The sequence below is a fragment of the Hemitrygon akajei genome, chromosome 10 (genome assembly GCF_048418815.1).
Source record: "Hemitrygon akajei chromosome 10, sHemAka1.3, whole genome shotgun sequence".
Classification (NCBI taxonomy): Eukaryota; Metazoa; Chordata; class Chondrichthyes; order Myliobatiformes; family Dasyatidae; genus Hemitrygon; species Hemitrygon akajei.
In genome coordinates, this window is record NC_133133.1 from 30968373 (window position 1) to 30987274 (window position 18902).

An 18902-nucleotide genomic window follows, 5' to 3' on the forward strand; every position below is an offset into this window, starting at 1 on the left:
AGAGACAGAGAAGCAGTTTCAGCGACAGGTTGCTATCGATGCAATGCTCCTCAGACAGGATGAAGAGATCAATACTCCCCAATGCCATTCCACTTTACAATTCAACCGCCAGGAGTAAGATATGTTAAAGTGCCAGGGTTAGGACTCAATGTATTTAAGTAAACAACTTAAGAACTTTTTAAAAGCTATTATTAATGCTTTTTGAGAGGGTGATTTTAGATGCATATCATATTTTTACTGAGTTAAGTATTGTATGTAATTAGTTTTGCTACAATAAGTGTATGGGACATTGGAGAAAAAGTTGAATTTCCCCATTGGGGATGAATAAAGTATCTATCTATCTATCTATCATATCAGGAAGTCTACTATCTTGAAATGTGGATTAGTTGACAGATGCAATTAAATTGCGTCACATGTTCTTAAAAGAAACATAAGATATGGTACAGAAGCTAACTATTGTTTCCAACCCTGTCTGCTAATAGTTATGGGCAGGAGAACTGAAATGCATCTAATGTGGTATGGTTATTCAAAATAGAAGAAGGGCTAGATTTTGTCACTACATGCCGATCAAACTAATCTCAGTGGTAGGCAGAATATGGGAAATAATCTCCAGGGCAGTTTTACTCAGCATCTTGAGAAAGAGAAATTGAATTTGTCTGGATAGATGATAGAAAAAGAAGGCAAGTGGAATTTAATCCAGTATATTGTGAGACAATAATTTTGAAAGGGCGAACACGGCATGGGAATACATAATAAGTGGAAAGAAACTGAAGTGAGGAAAGGAACAGAGGGAAATTGAGGTGCATTTTCACAAATCTATGAAGGCAACAGGACTGAGCGATAAGGTGATTATGACTGCATATGGCATACTTATCTTTGTTGGCTGGAGCATGAAATGAAAAAGTAGTACAAAATCTGTTAGGGCGCAGCTGCTGTTGTCCTGGTTATCTCGCTACAGAGAGGATTATCTCCGGCATTGAAAATTTCAGTCCTTTCCTGGCTAAACTCTCATCTGCCATTCTCCATAAACCCGAACTGATTTAAAATTCTGTTGCGCCATCTTAACTTATACCTGGCAAGTCTGCAAACCTACATTTCTTATTGGTCAGCAGTGCATTAATTTTAAAATTCCCTTTTTGCTCTTAAATCTGTAAGTAAGGTTAACCCTCCATTTCTCTGCAATCTCATCCTGCCCTCAATTTTAATGAAATTCATGCTCTTTGCCAATTCTGACTTTTATGCATCTAACCATTGGTATCTATGTTTTCAGTTGTGTTTCAGAAGCATTTGTTGTGGAATAATTGGACTTTTATAAGGTGCCATACCATGAATAAAATTAGTGTTCATAGTATTCATGGAGACCAGATAATAAATAGAAGCAGAGCATAAAATATTTTCAGTTCGACAGCTTATGGTCACTGGCTTCTACAAGGAACAGTACTGTGGCTCCAACTATTCACAAGTTAGATCAATGAGGGGATGATGAGATCAAGTGTAAGATGTCCAAGATTGTAGAGAGATACAATCAAGAGAGGGTTGTGATCTCAGGATTGCTACCCATGCCATGTGCTATTGAGGCCAGAAATAGGAAGTGTGGCCTCTGTCGGTCGTGGTCGACCATGGATACTGCGCCTCTGGTAGTCACTGGGAGTGGCCTCTCCAGCGCGCAAGCCAGAGCAGAGTTGATATGGAGATCCGTCTGTTGCCCAGGCAGTGGGACCCCCCTCTCCATACTGATGACAGGTCCAAAGGAATGACGAAAGTCGATACAGTTTGGTGCCAGCAGCATCGCAGGAGTTGCCGTGCTGGTGCTGGGTACAGCAGTCAGATGCTTCCATGACTCCAACTCTGGATTTTTCCTCGGGGTTTACTCCCAAAGTCTTTCCCATGAGCGGGTATAGCCGCAAGGCAGCGGAGGTTTGAAATCGGAGTTTTCCCTCTCCTAGACGAGCTACCATCCGTTGTTAATGAGCCCCATCTGCCCAGAGCAACCAATTTTAAGGTGCCAGTGGCCCACCTTTGCCACTTCTCTTGTCAGTGAGAACAGCTCCACTGGGCATAAGAACTACACCACACGTGAAGCCCAGGAGTTGGACTTGGTTGTCAGAGGCTGTTTGAGACGCACACCATGAAGAGCATTTGTTTAGCAGTGGGAGCTCGTCCCCACTACCACCCTTTGGCTTTGACTACCCTTGGAGCCAGAAATAGGAAAATCATACAGTTTAACACATGGCTAAGTAGTTGGTATAGGAGGAAGGACTTCATATTTTTGGATCATTGGGCTCTCTTCCAGGGAGGATGGGACCTGTACAGAAGAGATGGCTTGCAACTAAACTGGTGGGAAACTAATATCCTTGCGGAAAGGTTTGCTATTACTGTCCCGGTGGGGGGGGGGGGCAGGGGGGGGGGGGTGTTGGTTAAACCAGAGTGCAGGAGATGGGAACCAGAGTACCAGAACAGTTAGTGGAGTGGTTGAGGACACAGATGTTGTTAAGACCTCAAAGTCAGGAATCAAAAGGTTGAGCATGGTGGGACTAATGCTCTGAATTGCATATATTTCAATGAAAGAAATATCGTATGAAAGGCAGATGAGCTCAGGACATGGATCAACAAATTATGAAATTGTAGCCATTAATGAGATTTGGTTGTAGGAAGGAGGAGGATTGGCAACTCAGTATTCTACTTATCTAAGTATTGCTACTTAGTACATATCACAGTGCACACAGTACTTGGTCTGTGATTGGGTCCCTGCTTCAGCGTCCTGACGGAATCCCACACTGTAAAGGGACTAGATGGGATAGAGTTGGTTAAATGTGTTCAGGAAAGTTTTCTTGATCAGTATGTATAAGTCCCAATGAGAGTGTGTGTAATACTTGACTTCCTATCATAGAATGAGACAGGACAGGTGACAAAAGTTTGTGTAGGGGAACACTTTGCATCTAGTGATAACAATGCCATTAGTTTCAAGGTAATTATGGAAAAGGAAAGGCCTCGTCCTCAGGTTGAGATTCTAAATTGGAGGCAGATGTATTTTGATGGTATCGCAAAGGATCTGGCAAGTATGGATTGGGACAGGCTGTTTTCCGGCAAAAGTGTACTTGGTATGTGGAAGACTTTCAAAGGTGAAATTTTGAGAGTACAAAGGAGAAACTGAGCACACAATTCTGCCGTCTTCTGTTTAGAAGCATAAAAGGTAAAACTCTTATGCAGCTTGATGAAGGGAGTAGATGTTACCCCTAGTTATCTTGTCTAGGATCAGGTTTCCCATCTGAAGTGAAGGACTAATCCATTCAGGATGGACATGAGAAGGTACACCTTTACTCAGAGCACAGTGAATCTTTGGAATTCTCCACACAAGATGTATAACCACTGACTATATTCATGAAAAAGACTTCTTGTACTTAATAAAGTAGCTACGGTGTGTATGTTCATGGTCTTCTGCTGCTGTAGCCTATCCACTTCAAGGTTTGGCATGTTGTGTGTCCAGAGATGCTCTTCTGCGCACCACTGTTGTCATGTGTGTTTATTTGAGTTACTGTCACCTTGCTGTTAGCTGGAACCAGTCTGACCATTCTCGCCTGACCTCTCCCATTAGCAGGTCGTTTTTGCCCACAGAACTGCACTCACTGGTTGTTTCTTTTATTTTTGTAGTTCGCACCATTCTCTGTAAATGCTGGAGACTTTGCATGTGAAAATCCCAAATCGGTGGTTTCTGAGCAAACCACACCTCTGGCCCCAGCAATTATTCCCTGGTCAAAGTCATTTAGTTCACATTTCTTCCCCATTCTGATATTTGATCTGAACTACAACTGAAACTCTAGACCATGTCTGCATGCTTTTATGCATTGAGTTGCTGCCACGTGATTGGCTGATTTTGATATTTGCATTAAGTAGCAAGCATACCTAATAAAGCAGCCATTGAGTGTATTTTCAGGTATTAAGCGAGATATAAGGGGTAAGTACAGAAAAATATTGCTGAGGTAGTTATTGAACAGTGGATTTGGTAAAAGGGAAGAATGACTTACCCTTATTTCTGTTTCTTATGTAAATCCTGTCTCTTAGTGGGGCTGCTTTGTGCTTATTATACCATACAATGTATAAATGACAAGTTAGATGTAAAATTGTGAGTTCATGCTATGCTTAATTATAGTGGAAAAGCTCAGACAATGCTTCGGCAGTGATTTTTGTAATTGCCTGTCAAAGCCCAAGCATGAAGAATGGCCCCATATGCCAGAAGACACAACATTTCCATACAGGGATAAAACTGGTTAAAGTGATTGGCATTTTCTTGCACTTTGTTATAGCAGTTTTTTCTTTAATTTTGAGTGCACATTCCATCTGCAGTTTTACTTTCAATCAATTGTTACTAAATATAGTTTCTTGTTAGCAGGAGGGAGAAACACAAAATTGTACTCTAGCAATTATTTAGTCATTCTTCTATATGACAGAGATGAAAGCCATTTGATTCATTGAGTCTATCTTAGCACTCCTATTTATCTTATTCCCGTACATTTTGTATAAGCCGTTCTCTGTCAGGTGCCCATTAACTCCGGTCTGAATCTCCTGCCATCCAGCTATACCAGAGGTAATTTACAGTAACAGTTCACCAAAGAACAGTGGTTGCCTTATTGAGAATGTTGAGGTGGAGTATAGAGAGGAAGTGGAGCGGCTGGTGGATTGGTGTGAGAAGAACAAACTAAGCCTGAACATGGAGAAGACAGAGGAAGTCACTGTGGACTTCAGGAAGGTGCAGGTGAACCATCACCCTCTGCGAATACATGGCTCCTTCATAGAGAGCGTTAAGTGCACCAAGTTCCTGGGAGTTCTCATCACGGATGGCTTCACCTGGTCCCTTAATATCACTCCCCCTCCCCCAAGCCAAAAGGCACAGGAGCTCTTCCATTTCCTAAGAAGATTGAGGCAAGCAAGGCTCCCACCACTACGTTTTACAGGAGTACCACTGAGAGCATGCTGACAAGTTGCATTTCCGTCTGGTCTGGAAGCAGTCGAGCATCGAACTAGGTATTCCTACAAAGAACTGTGAGAATAGCTGAGAGGATCATCGGGGCATCCCTGCCATTCATTAGGGACATTTATCAGGAGCGCTGCGTACGCAGGGCCCTTAGCATCATTAAAGATCCCACCCATCCATCCAGCCTCTTCGACTTTTTATCTATCTGGCAGAAGACTATGATGTATAAAACAATAACAGTCAGGATGAGAAACGATTTCTTCCCCAGGACATTGGGCTTCTGAATTTCTTCCCGCATCTTGTTCTAAGTGTCACTGGTTAATCTGTTTTAGTACAATATTTAATATGAATGCACTTCAGTTTGTTATTTATGTGTGATTCATCTGCAGATTTTATCCTTTCCTTCATAAATTATTGTGTGTTCTGTGCATTACTGTGCTTTAGACCCTGGTACATAACCATATATAACATATAGCTATGTACATGTACATACGAGGGGTGATTGATGTTCGTGGCCTAAGGTCGGAGTCAATTTTAGAAAACCTAGCACATTTATTTTTCAACATAGTCCCCTCCTACATTTACACACTTAGTCCAGCGGTCGTGGAGCATACAGATCTTGGACCTCCAGAAAGTGTACACAGCATGGGTGATAGATAAGTTCAACTCTTTGAGTGATTATGCAGAAAGTTTGAAGTTAATAACTCTACCTTAGGCCACAAAGTTATCAATCACCCCTCGTAGTTAAATGATGATAAACTTGATTTGACTTCAGCCAGTTCACAAAACTACTTATTCTTTCAAAGATTATTCTGCTACTAAGCTGCATGCGATTGGAACCTGTGATCTACATTTTGATGGTGTGTTTTTGGGCTGATTGAGTGATCTGGTGCTTTACGGTCTCCAAGGTGTTTGGTGAGGATTCCAGTGGAGTGTGTGGCCTGGAGGCAGGGAGTGAGCCCATAATTGTCGCCATTTCTCACTGATCTCGCTGATTAAAGCATCAAGCAAAATTGAAATCAATGAACATGAGAGTAGTAGGCGAGCGGGTGTTCAGCACTGTCTGCCTGCGTTTAACAGGTCTGTTTTTGCCACTCGCTCACTCCTGCCAGGGGAAGGTGCCTGCGTTTTACCGGTATTTCACTTGTTGCTCTTGCAGGAAGGTGCCTGTGTTTGAGCAGTCTGTCTCTCTCTCACTCAATGCTGCCGGAGTCTCGGATTTTGGGTAACATTTAATCTACTCAGTTAGTGGATTGGACTCTTAAGGTTGATGTTATGTGTTCCTGGTGTCTAGTTACAGTTTTTTATTGCCATTCTGCGTGATTTTGACCAGGGCTGTCTGGCTCTGTGGCCTGCAGTCAACGAATGACACAGCACTAAATTGAACTTAACTGAACATTCCTAGACTGGCTCAATGACCCTGTGGTTTGATGTTTTATATTCTGTGTTTTTCACTCGTTTTTTGCCGTTTATGTAATTAGTTCTTTTTCTTTGCATGTTGGGTGTTTGATGTTTTTCTTTGAACTGGTTCCATGGTGTTTCTCTGTTTCCTGGCTGTCGGTGGGAAGATGAATCTCAGGGTTGTATACTGTATACATACTTTGATCATAAAACTACTCTCAATCTTTGAAATCAGAATACCTGGAAGAAATGTGCCCAGTCTTCACTGAGACCACAAGATTAGGACTAAACCCAGATGATGGAGTGTGATGCAGCAGCATAAATTGCTGTGGCACTGCACCACAGCACAGTGCAGTTGGAGCTACAGTGTAGTCCAAGTACACTGCATTATGTAAAATACATACACTACACTATATATTTGATGCTTATCCAGAATTACTAGCTAATAGTTTTCATGCACATCTGATAGTGATACAATCAACTTTCTCACTGATTAAAGTTCAATTGCTTTCCTCATCACAATCACTTGAAAATTTATGAATTTTGGCATTGGAAATGTTACAAAATGGAATACACAGAACATGTTATTACAATAAGTCATAAGAACAGTCATCAGAGAGATGAATAGAGAAGACCGTGAGCATGTTTGATGGAGGTATTCAAAATTGAGGGGCATAGAAAGGGTAAATGCAAGCAGGCTTTTTCTACTGAGGTTGGGTGGGACTTCTATCAGAGGTCATGGGTTAAGGGTGAAAGGTGAGTAGTTTAAGGGGAATATGAGGGGAAACTTCCTCACTCAGAGGGTTGTGAAAGTGTGGAGGGAGCTGCCAGCACAAGTGGTACATGTGAACTCAATTTCAATGTTGAAGAGAAATTGGGACAGGTATATGGATAGTAGGGGTATGGAGGGCTATGGTCCTAGTGTAGGTCGATGGGAATTAACAGTCCTTGGACTAGATGGGCTGTGCTGTACTTCTCCAATTGTTGAAATGCCAATCCAGGCTAATACTCTTGCAGATTAGAGATTTCGAGTTTGACAGCTTGTCAATTTGGGAGCTTGGATTGCAAAACATATTCCACCATTGTGTACACTTACATGGAGTGCTGCCACAAGAAAGAAGTATTTGTCATCAAAGACCCCCACCATCCAGGCTTGCCCTCGTCTCGCGATTACTATTGGGCAGAAAGCACAGAAGCCTTAAGCGCCACACCACGAGGTTCAGGAAAAGTTATTAACCCACAACCGTCAGCTTTCTGAAATGAGGTGGAAACTTCAGTCACTACTACTCAGAACTGATTCTATGACCTGCCTGCACACACACTTTCAGGGACATTTACAACTCACGTTCTCAGTATTAATTTTATTTCCAGTTTGTCTTTTTCACATCAGCTGTTTGTCAGTCTTTGTTTATGTACAGTTTTAGAGAAAATTCTATTGTATTTCTTTATTGCAAATTCTATTGTATTTCTGTATTTTCCTGTACATGTCTGGGAAAAAAATAATCTCACGGTAGCAAATGGTAACTACAGTAATGTACAAAAATTTTAGGCACATAAATATAGGCAAGCTGCCTAAAACATTTGCATTGTAGTACCTTCATATATTGCACACTACTGCTGCCACAAAAGTAAAAAATTTCATGACATATGTGAGTGTGAGTGACATATGTGATGTGAGTGTGAGGTTTATACCTGATTCTGATATGGGTCTCTATTGTGGACTCATTGAAAGGGGGCAGGGAGAGGGTAATCATGGTTGGGGGAAAGGAGAGGGGAGGGAGCTGGAAGCACCAGAGAGACATTCTGTAATGAAAAATATGCCAGCTGTTTGGAAACAAATGACCTTTTCTGGTGTTTCAGAGCTGGGTGTGTCTACAACCCCCCCCCCCCCCCCTGTCCCCCACACCCCTGGCACTCCTCCTCTGCCACCTGTCCCACAGCCTCCCAAAGCACTCAGTTCTCATCATTCCTAATATCCTTTGCTCCTGCCAGATTTACAAACTCACTTCCTGCTCCACGTTAACAAATGTGATAATAATTTTACTTTGAACTTCATAGAACAATGCAAGCTATATTCTAATAATTTATTATAATGTTCAGACTTTGAACACTGTAATAACTCAGAGTTAAAATACATTTTGATGGGTTCTAATGTGATGTATTGTTGCTGTTGGTCAGTTACCACGAAATAAATTTCTACAAAAGGCACCAAGGCCACCGGTAAAGTATTAAGCAAGAAGTGCATCATACCACTGACCAAGATCAGGTAAACCCTGAGACTGACATCAAATGAATGGACAAGCAGTATATTCAGTTACAAGTTATGGTAGTGCAGTTTGAACATTCAACCTAAGATGAATAAGTATAAATTTTACATCAATATTTCAGATCTATAAGACAGAAAAGTTCTGCTCAGCTGATCAGCAAGTATTAATGTTTCAAGTTTGCTTTCCTCCTCCTGTAATGATGGAACTTTGAACTCTGGCTGGCCAAATTGTTTCTTGTGTAGCATCTTCTGATGCTAAAAAATTCTGGGTTTAGAAATTTCTCCTTGGTTCCATGCTGGATTTTTTAATGAAATTTTATAATTATTTCTCCTATTTTGGGACTCCCTCAAAACCTCTCTAATGAATTCCAGTGAAGTCTTTTAATAATCTTGAAGACCACTAATTGAGTCAAGTAGTCATAGTAAAGTACAACATAGAAACAGGCCATTTGGCCCATCCAGTCCATGCTAAACCATTTAAACTGTGCCAGGGCCATAGCCCTCCATACCCCTAACATCTACCTATCTATGCAAACTTCTCTTAAAAGTTGAAATTGAGCTCATGTGCACCACTTGCACTGGCAGCTTGTTCCATACTCTCTCAACCCTCCGAGGGAAGAAGTTTCCCCACATATTCCCCTTAAACTTTTTACCTTTTGCCCTTTACCCATGACCTCTCATTCTTGTCCACCCACCCTCATTGGCAAATGCCTGCTTGCACTTAACCTATCTATTACTCTCATAATTTTATATAGCTCTATCAAATCTCCTCTCAGTCTTCTATGTTCCAGTGAATATTGTCCCAACCTAGTCAATCTTTCCCTATAGCTCAGGTCCTCCCATCCGGGCAACATCCTTGTAAATTTTCTCCGCAATCTTTCAACTTTATCCACCTTCTTAAATTTCTTAACTTGTCTAACCTTTCATTTCCCATATCGATTTAGTCAATATTTTTACAAAATCTCCAGTGTCTCTATACATAATGTGAAAATCAGAACAGTTCACATAACTTTGTTGAAGTGTAATAAAGATTTTACCACATTTAATTTAAATTCCTTATACTTCCAATCTATCACTCTGTAAATGAAATTATAAGCTGTGCTGGCTGTTTTAATTCCATTATCAACTACTTTACCTGGTATCTCCTGGGCACCTAGGCAATGATGTCTTCTGGGACAACATATGAAAATTGGATCAGAAGTACCACTATGCTAGAAAGCACAAAATCAAATTTTCATGCTAATGTAAAACCACCCAGTAATGGTCATGTTTCACTCTGGAACAAAAATTACTTTCAATAGCATGTCGAGGAATAAACAGTGTTACATGATAACATTTCAAATGAGATTATCTTAAAATGTTGTAAACTACATAGATTAAAATGACTGTTTAATTTTTGGAAATGGAATCCATTAATAGTAACTGCTGGAGCTGAAGTACAGTTGGGATATAGGATATAAATGTAACTCTTGCTTTGGCTAGTGGCTTAATAAAGGGGATGATAGCCCCTGGCCTGGCCAAACTTAAGAAATCTCATTTGGGTGGATGCTGCATGATGTGTCCTCTGTTACAAATCAGTGCCACGAAATAAACAGTACACAATATGCAATTAAACAATTGAGCTTTATAATTCTTAATTTGACGTTGCGGTTAGTAGAGAAAACAAAAAAAAGGAAAAGGGCCCATTCTCATGAAACAGTCTATTGTGCAATGTTGGAGCTCACTGGTCAGGCCGTTCGTCCACCATCAACCTCCTCTGATCATTGCTGACCTTTGAACCCTTGCTCCAAGTCCATTCCGTCCCGTGGTCTACCAACTCTCTGCATTCACGTCTTCTCTCCTCATCTCTCCCTGGCAAAAGACCCCGAATTCTCAGCTCCCAGACACACAAGGAAGAACAACATCCTGCTCATTGGCTAACATGCTCCGTTATCTCTAGTCATAACCCAAACATTGCTGTTACAGAGAAACCATTACCTCAGCAGTGGAATATTACAGAGAGGCCATTACATTAGCAGTGAAACTTTACAGTATGTTACACAAGTATACATAGAAAGATAAAAAATCTACAGCACATTAGAGGCCCTTTGCCCCACGATGTTGTGCCGACCATGTAACCTACTCTAGAAACTGCCTAGAATTACCCTAGCGCATAGCCATCTATTTTTCTGAGCTCCATGTACCTATCTAAGCATCTCTTAAAATACCTTATTGTATCTGTTTCTACCAACTTCACTGGCAGTGCATTCCACACAACCACCACTCTGTGTGTGAACAACTTGCACCTGACATCCCCTCTGTACCTACTTCCAAGAACCTTAAAACTATGCCCTATCATATTAGCCATTTCATCCCTGGGGAAAAAGCCTCTGGCTATCCACATGATCGATGCCTCTCATCATCTTATACACCTCTCATCCTCCGTCACTCCAAGGTGAAAAGGCTGAATTCACTCAACCTATTCTCATAAGTCATGCTCTCCAATCTAGGCAACATCCTTGTAAATCTTCTCTGTACTCTCTCTATAGTATCCACATCCTTCCTGTAGTGAGGTGACCAAAAATGGAACACAGTACTCCAAGTAGGGTCTACCTAAGCTCTTATAAAGCTGTAACATTACCTCACCACTCTTGAACTGAATCCCATGGTTGATGAAGGCCATCACACCATACGCCACCTTAACCACATAGTCAACCTGTGCAGCACTTTTGAGTGTCCTATGGACACAAACTCCAAGTTTTAACTGATCCTCCACACTGCCAAGAGTCTTACCATTAATATTATATCCTGTCTTCAAATTTGACCTACTGAAATAAACCACTTCACATTTATCTGGGTTGAACTCTACCTGCCACTTCTCAGTCCAGTTCTGCATCCTATCGATGTCATGCTGTAACCTCTGACAGCCCTCCAGACTATCCACAACACCCCCAACTTCTGTGTCATCAGCAAAAACTTACTAACCCTCCCTTCTACTTCCTCACTCAGCTCATTTATAAAAATCACAAAGAGGCGGGGTCCCAGAACAGATCCCTGGTATATAATACTGGAAGTACTCAGCGAGTCCAGAAGCATCTATGGAGAGAGAAACAGAGCTGATCTATTTCTTTCGGCGCAGATGCTAGCTGACCACATTTCTAGTATTTTCCAATTTTATTTCAGATAACCAACTTCTGAAGTTCCCCCTGACCATTCAACAAGGAATACAAAATCTGCCTATAGGAGACAATCAAAAATCCAGCATCCACGGCTTACCTTTGGAGAAAAAAGTAATTTTGAAATTTCATTTTAAAGCAGAATTGAGTTCAAGTACATACTCTGCAGATATGATTTGATATCAAAATAGCAGTATTATTTAATTAACAAAGAGCTATAGGATTAAATTGACATTAAATTATATCTTTGTTTTCCTATGGCAGGGAGATGGAGATGATCCTCGGAGTCAAGAAGTCATAACTCGATCCCTCCACTGGGCAGATGGTTTTGTTTTGGTCTTTTCGCTTACAGACACAGACAGCTGGAAAACTCTCCGCCCACTCCATCAGCAAATCAGGAAAATCTATCCCAACATCCGACTTCCATTTGTGTTGATAGGAAACAAAGCTGATTTACCTCACGCACGGCAAGTTGAAACAACTGAAGGGATCCAGTTGGCAAATGAGATGGGAGGTGCTTACTATGAAGTTTCTGCCAGAGAAAATTGTAATGAGGTCTATGATGCTTTCCATCAAGTCTGCCAAGAAGTTAGTAAAATGATGGGAAGCAGCAATGGAGAGAAGAGAAGAGGTCTGCTTTTAGCTAGGCCCAAATCACCAAACATGCAAGATTTTGGAAGGCGCTTGAAGCAAGCTCTATCATCTAAAGTAAAATCTACTAGTGCTATTTAACAGCACTTTTTTGCACAGGTTGCAAGGTTCATATCCATTGTATTTCCAGTTTACATGAGGGATGAATGGAAAGTATCTTCTGAGGACATCAATCAAGTGAATACTTGAAGATATTTTAAAGATTGGCATATGCAAATTGTAACTTAGTTGTAATTTTCAGTTTCCTTCTCCATGTATGCCATGTGACAAAATTTTAACTGCTGAATGTGTGTTATTATGTGTATACATAATGAAGAACTTCAGTTCCCAGTGTGCAATGTGGGCGGTTCACCCGGAACTGTAAGTGATATTGGTGAGCTGGTTATGCGCGCTCAGTGTGAAGCTAGAAGCCACATACTGCTTTATGGAATCTTGGTGTTGCTGCTTCATCTGGTTCAATTCTCCCTTTCGTGCCTTTGAGTTTACCAATACCCTTCTCAAACACTTTCTTATTAGCATTAAGCAGCTGTGACAATCTTTGGGCTGGGCTGCAGTTGCCTGTTGATGACACATTGAGAGCCTTAATTGTGTGCCAATTTAGTTGGAGTTTTCTCAACCATTCAAGCCTTCCAGTTTTCAACATATAAATCCCTAACTGCTGTGTTTTGCCTCTGTATGTCACATTCACTTTCAGTTTGCCTTTGGGAGACACTTTCTCACCTGGTAGGTCGTTAGCATCACCAAGCTTAGAAAACATTCTGTTGTAGTCAAAGCTGACCCTGTATCCAGCTTCATTTTATGATTTTGCAATCTGCTTCAGTATCGCCATATAGTACTAGGCATGACAGCTCCCCTATGTCAGACTCTGTGTTGTCTGCTTCAGTTTCACATTCAGTCACTTTATGCATTTGTTTGGTTTTGTGTTTGAAACTTTTCACTCTGTGTGATTTTTCTCTTTGGTTGTGCATTTTGTCTGACTTATACACTCTCTTTATGTGCCCTTGCCTGTGACACTTTCTGCAAACCTTTCCTTTGAACCAACAGTCATTTGCATCATGGATGGATTTGCCACATCGGTAACAATTTTGGCTTTTTGCACCATTCAGGGACATTTTGTGAATTTCACATTCTAAACTCTTTTTCTGTAATTCTGACTTGTCCTTTGGTGCTGTCTCTAATGATATTACAATGGTCAATGTCCATTCTAAGGTTAAGTCTCTTTCTGACAGTAGATTCTTCTGAGTGCTTTGATTATGCATGCCACATACAAGCCTGTCCCTTAATACATCAGAAAGTGAACCTCCAAAGTCACAGTATTGGGAAAATTTGTACAGTTCTGCAATGTATTCAGAAATGTTTTCATCCTTTGGTTCCTTTTGTGAAATCTAAATCTCTCCGCAATTAGTAGTGGTTTTGAGCTCAAGTGGTTATGCAAAATGGCAACAATTTCATTGAACGTCTTGCTTGCTGGCTTTTCAGGAGTTACTAAGTTGTGTAAGAAATTGTATGTTCTAGCACCCATTAAACTATGAATTGTGGAGAGTTTCTTTACCTCAACCACATCATTAGCATTACAATACAGTTCAACCCTCTCGATATACAATTCCCAATCCTTATTAGCACTATCAAGTTCATCAACTTTCCCAACTAACTTTGCTTCGCTTGTTGTGCATCTCTCAGTGTGTACTGTGCACCATTATTTTTGTGCCCTTTTCTAGCATTCGTGACTACCTTCTCCCTCACCATACTGGTTCAGTTCACTCTTTCCTCTCGCTGCCTTTCTCCCTTCCTCCGAGTTCTGTCATCGCATAACTGATAGTGTAGTTGGTGATGTCCGTTGATATTCAGGTTTGTACTCATCGACAATTTGTTGTGTCTGTACAATTTCATATTAAATAAATAAAGGCACGCACTCAGAGACCAAGTTAATGTGTATATTCACTTAGCAGAGAGAGCACCAGATCAATGTGGATGTGTAAGTTATCAGTCAATAATTAGGGCTGAGAAGAGTCATTGTGTTAAAAGAAATAGATCCATGCAGCGGTGATGGGCAAATTACAGTGGGTCCAGGATCTTACTGAAACAGGAGATGATTCTAGCCATGACCAAACGCTCAAAGCATTCATCGCCATAGACCTGAGTGCTGCTGGACGATAGTCACTGAGTGAGTGGCTCAAAGATGTGAACATTTGTTTTGGTGGATCAGCCAGTTTAAAAGATCCATCAAATTCATTTAAATTGAACAGCTCTCAAGTCATGTAATGACGATTCTGACACTGATTGCTGGCAAACTTGTAGCAATCTCCATAACCCAGCTTATTCTTCCTGCATGTGCACTGCTTGTCCCCTTGATGGAGCTGACTAATTTTACAATTTTCTGCAACTTTGATCTTGTGCAGTAGGCCCCTCATACCAGACAGTAAAAGAGCCAGTCAGAATGCTCTTAAGAAGATCTCAAGTGTTTTAGGTGACAAACCAAATCTCCTCAAACTCTGAATAAAATAGAGCCACCGTCTTGCCTTGTTTATAGCTACATCAATATGTTGTGTCCAGGTTAGATCTGCAGAGATACTGACACCCAGGAACTTGAAATTGCTCACTCTCTCCAATTCTGATCCCCCTATGAGGATTGGTTTGTGTTCCCTCATTCTACCCTTTTTGAAGACCACAATCAGCTTCTTGATCTTACTAACAATGAGTGCAAAGTTGTTGCCATGGCCAGAGAATGTTCCAGTAAAAGGGAGCTGTATAGTGATCATTGAGCACAAGGGGGCTGCACCTAAAGGAGAAGCTACTGATTGTGGAAAAGAAAGTGCAGCCAACATTAGGTCTGACTGCATGTGAAAGGCTCAACCTGGTGGGAAGAGTTTTCATAGTAGCTTCACAGACCAAAGGTGACCAGGCGTCACTCATGGAAGAGTACGTCTTTGAGGGGCTCAGGTGCTCTCCTGATGTAACTCGAGAAGCTCATAACAACATCCATGAGAGCTCCAGGGAGGTTAAACAAGAGAGCATGAGAGTCCCAGAGTGGTTATGCAAGAGAAGCATAAGAAATCCACCTTCCATAGACATCTGTATCATCTACACCAGTGGGTGTCAGCATGCCCAGTGCTGAACAGAGTGATCAGGATGAAGACGTTGCCAGTCTTGCTTCCACATTATGCAACCTTGGTTCAAAATCTGTCCGTCATCCACTTCCAGTTAAGGACTGGAAATCAAAATTATCTCCACAATCCTCAGCTCCGTTATGAGGCATTTGGAGCGAATTATGTCCACGTAGCAAGAACAAGTACGGAGACGAACAGATAGGATCTTGGCAGCAGGTGTGAAAAGTAAACTTGTTGACCAGACTTTTCAGAAAGACTCTAATATTAACACAGCAAAGGAAAGCAATACATCTGTGGAGACAAAAAGATCATCGAAACACCTTATAGACTGATAGAGAGTTTATGAGTTTAATGGGACTGTATTTGCTCATTTCAATTGAAGTCAATGTAAATATCCTTGCAGGTTTATGAGGGCAGAGAATTGTGTATGTTTTCTCTAAAGGGGGAAGATTTGTGTATCATGTGTGGACATAATAGAGAACGTCACTTCCCAATATGCAATGCGGGTAATCCGCCCAGAACTGAAAGTGACATTGGTGGGCTGGTTGCTTGTACTCACTGTGAAACTAGAAGCTGTGTACTGTAAATAAATATGTGTTCATTTTTCCCATGCAGAGTTTGTCTTTGTTAAAGAACTAATTTAACTCGGTGCAAAAGGTGCTCAGTGTTATGTGTAGGCATGTTTACTGTGATGTATACAGTCATTATGATAGCGGTTTGTTTTGTGCCACTAATCTGCTGAATTGAGTTAAAATTATTCTCAGACTGAAGCAGTTTTAAATTTGAGGACATGTGGAACTCATGTTTTCTTAAATTATAACTGCATTGAGGTTAAATCCCACAGATGCTGCAGGTTGAATGACTTTCTATGAAGTTCCATTATTCATTGAAATTCTGGTTTCAAATGCTTCTATATTAAGAAGGTTTGGCCATTAATCAGTGACTCCTGTTAAAAATGATGCTTGTCTGTTCATGACAGAGTTACGTTTGACAATAATGTTCTGGTGAGAGGATAGTTGGCTGCCACCTATTGCCCAAATTCATTTATTTCTAAAATAGCCCAGCAGGAAGTATTTATTCATATTTTATTGTAAATAACTGATGATTATGATGTTGGTTAGGTAAGAATGCACAAGGGAAAAAAGATCAAAAATTGGATTGTCGCTCTTTCAGCATTGTTCATTCAATTGTGGTAGATTACTTACATGCCGATGTTTGGCTCCATTTCACTGATTAAAGCTTCCATTGTGTGCTGATTAATGTGACGAGGGAGACTGAACCATCGAGGCCATTCTGTCCCAGAGAGGGGACAGCCTGCCACTGGGCCTGGAGAATATTGCCCAGGTTTTCTGCATTTTGAATGTGGACTTGGACTATAAACTTTCTTTCAGTCTTACTACTTTTTATATTCTGTTTTTCGCCCGATCTTTCTTATTTTCTTGTGCAGGGCGGGGGATTTGGTGGGGGGGGGGGTCAATGTGCCTGTTTGTTTTGTTCAGTTTTTGTGCTGGAGGAGGGATTTGGAGGTTGACATGCTGGTTCTGATTTTGTTTGTTTTTTATGCCGGGAGGAGGGATTTGGAGGTTGACGATTGTGCTGCCTTTCCTTTCTTTCTTGGCTTTATCTGGAGAAGAAGAAACTCAGAGTTGTATACTTTGAAAATAAATGAACCTCTGAAACCTTTGAATAATTTCCTTGATATGATTGGTTATTTCCAGACATGGTCCCATTAGCATGCCTGATCTTTCCTGGTGCCAGGCACAGAACTCAAGAAACCAGGATCAAGGATCATCTTTACTCTCCTATATGGATTTACAAGTATTAGAATTTATATGGATTTACCCTGTGTCATTTAGGGTGTGAACTAAAGACGACATTCAACAATTATGAAGTATAAAGGATTATATAACAAATGAAGTTAGAGGTTAAAGTATAAATATGGAATAAACCATGCATAAGTACTTAAATACCAGCATGTATTTACAATGTAACAGTGTTCTAAAAGTGGTTTATAGTGTTTACAGTGGAGGGGCTAACGAGAATGGTTGCTCAGATTAACTGTCTGGGGGAGAGGAAACTTTTAAGATTGCATTTTAAGTATTGTTTTAATAGCCCTATAGCACTTTGCAGAAGAGAGTCTTTGGAAAATGCAGTTTTTCAGAGTGGGTCATGTCCATAACGACTTTTCAAGGCCTGCTTCTTTATCCTTGATATACCAACATCCTGCTTTGATGGTAGACTTCAGCCAATGACTTTTTCAGCTGACCTAACAGTTTGCTGTCATATTTATACATTGTGACAGGATGCATGTATGCATATTTTGTTGTAAATAACTGATGATTAAAATGCTGTCTGGGTAAGATTTCATGGGAAAGATTTCATGAGAAAAAAAGTCAAAAATTGGATTGTCCCCTTTTTAGGTGCTGTTCATTCAAATTATGGCAGATTGTTCTAGGAATGTTTCCTGCCTTGTTCCTTTGATTGGACTGGTCATTTCCAGACATGGTACCTAATAACAGGCCTGATTTTTCCTGATGTCAGGCACAGGTCCCATGATGTCAGTTGCTGTGCTATGTAACTTCTACTGGCACCAACATAAGTCAATTCACAAACCTCCACATTTTAACCATCAATAGAACTAGATGCTCCTATTCCTACCCCATAAAGGGATGCTCTGCCGACAAATGGAAATCTAGAATTTACTGGAGGCTGTTCAAATTAATTGCATAATCCATAGAGTGTGCCAAAACTAACAGGGGGTGTTTGCTTTCCCAGGAAAGAGCTATCTTACATTTTCATTTCATGGGTGTCTCAGTGTGTGATACTGTTGGCAGCACTCTAACATTGGTACAAAATTAAAATGACACAACTCTCTTGTGATCCACAGAACTGCTTTCCTGGTTAGGTCTGGGGAATCGCTTCATCTCCAATACCCAGAGGGAGTTTTGTCAGTAAGAGCTGTATGGATGGCTGAACAAATTCTAAGGGATGAGATTACTCAGAAATCAATTAAAGAGGCACTTTAACAACTTTAAGTACCAAAGAAAACATTTGTCATTGAGTGTTTCTTTTGTACCTTCCAAAAGTATCTTGCTAATGCAAACCTAAAATCATTGTACAGTGAAATTCTCATAATCCTGCACCCTCAGGACTTGGTATTGCTAAACTAACAGATTTTCTGGACTATTGGGTGCTAATGCTATTAATATCCAACAGACATTTTTATTTCCCCCTTCTTTAATATGCTACAATAATTTTATCTAGTGATCAGTAAGTTCAAAGCGAACAGGAAATAGACAAGCACTCTGGACTTCAGAATCGGAATCAGATTAAATATCACTGGCATATGA

The 18902-nt window shown here is 40.7% G+C and overlaps 1 protein-coding gene across 1 annotated transcript in view; it reads left to right on the forward strand.

Moving 5' to 3' along the window:
• The window catches only part of LOC140734269 (ras-like protein family member 11A-like), a 34702-nt gene extending 18540 nt beyond the window's left edge, over positions 1-16162 (forward strand). Inside the window, exon 4 of the mRNA XM_073058004.1 lies at positions 12059-16162. Within this exon, the coding sequence (XP_072914105.1) occupies positions 12059-12526 (468 nt within the window). The 3' untranslated portion in view covers positions 12527-16162. The remainder of the gene's footprint in view (positions 1-12058) is intronic.
• Positions 16163-18902: the final 2740 nt, after the last annotated feature.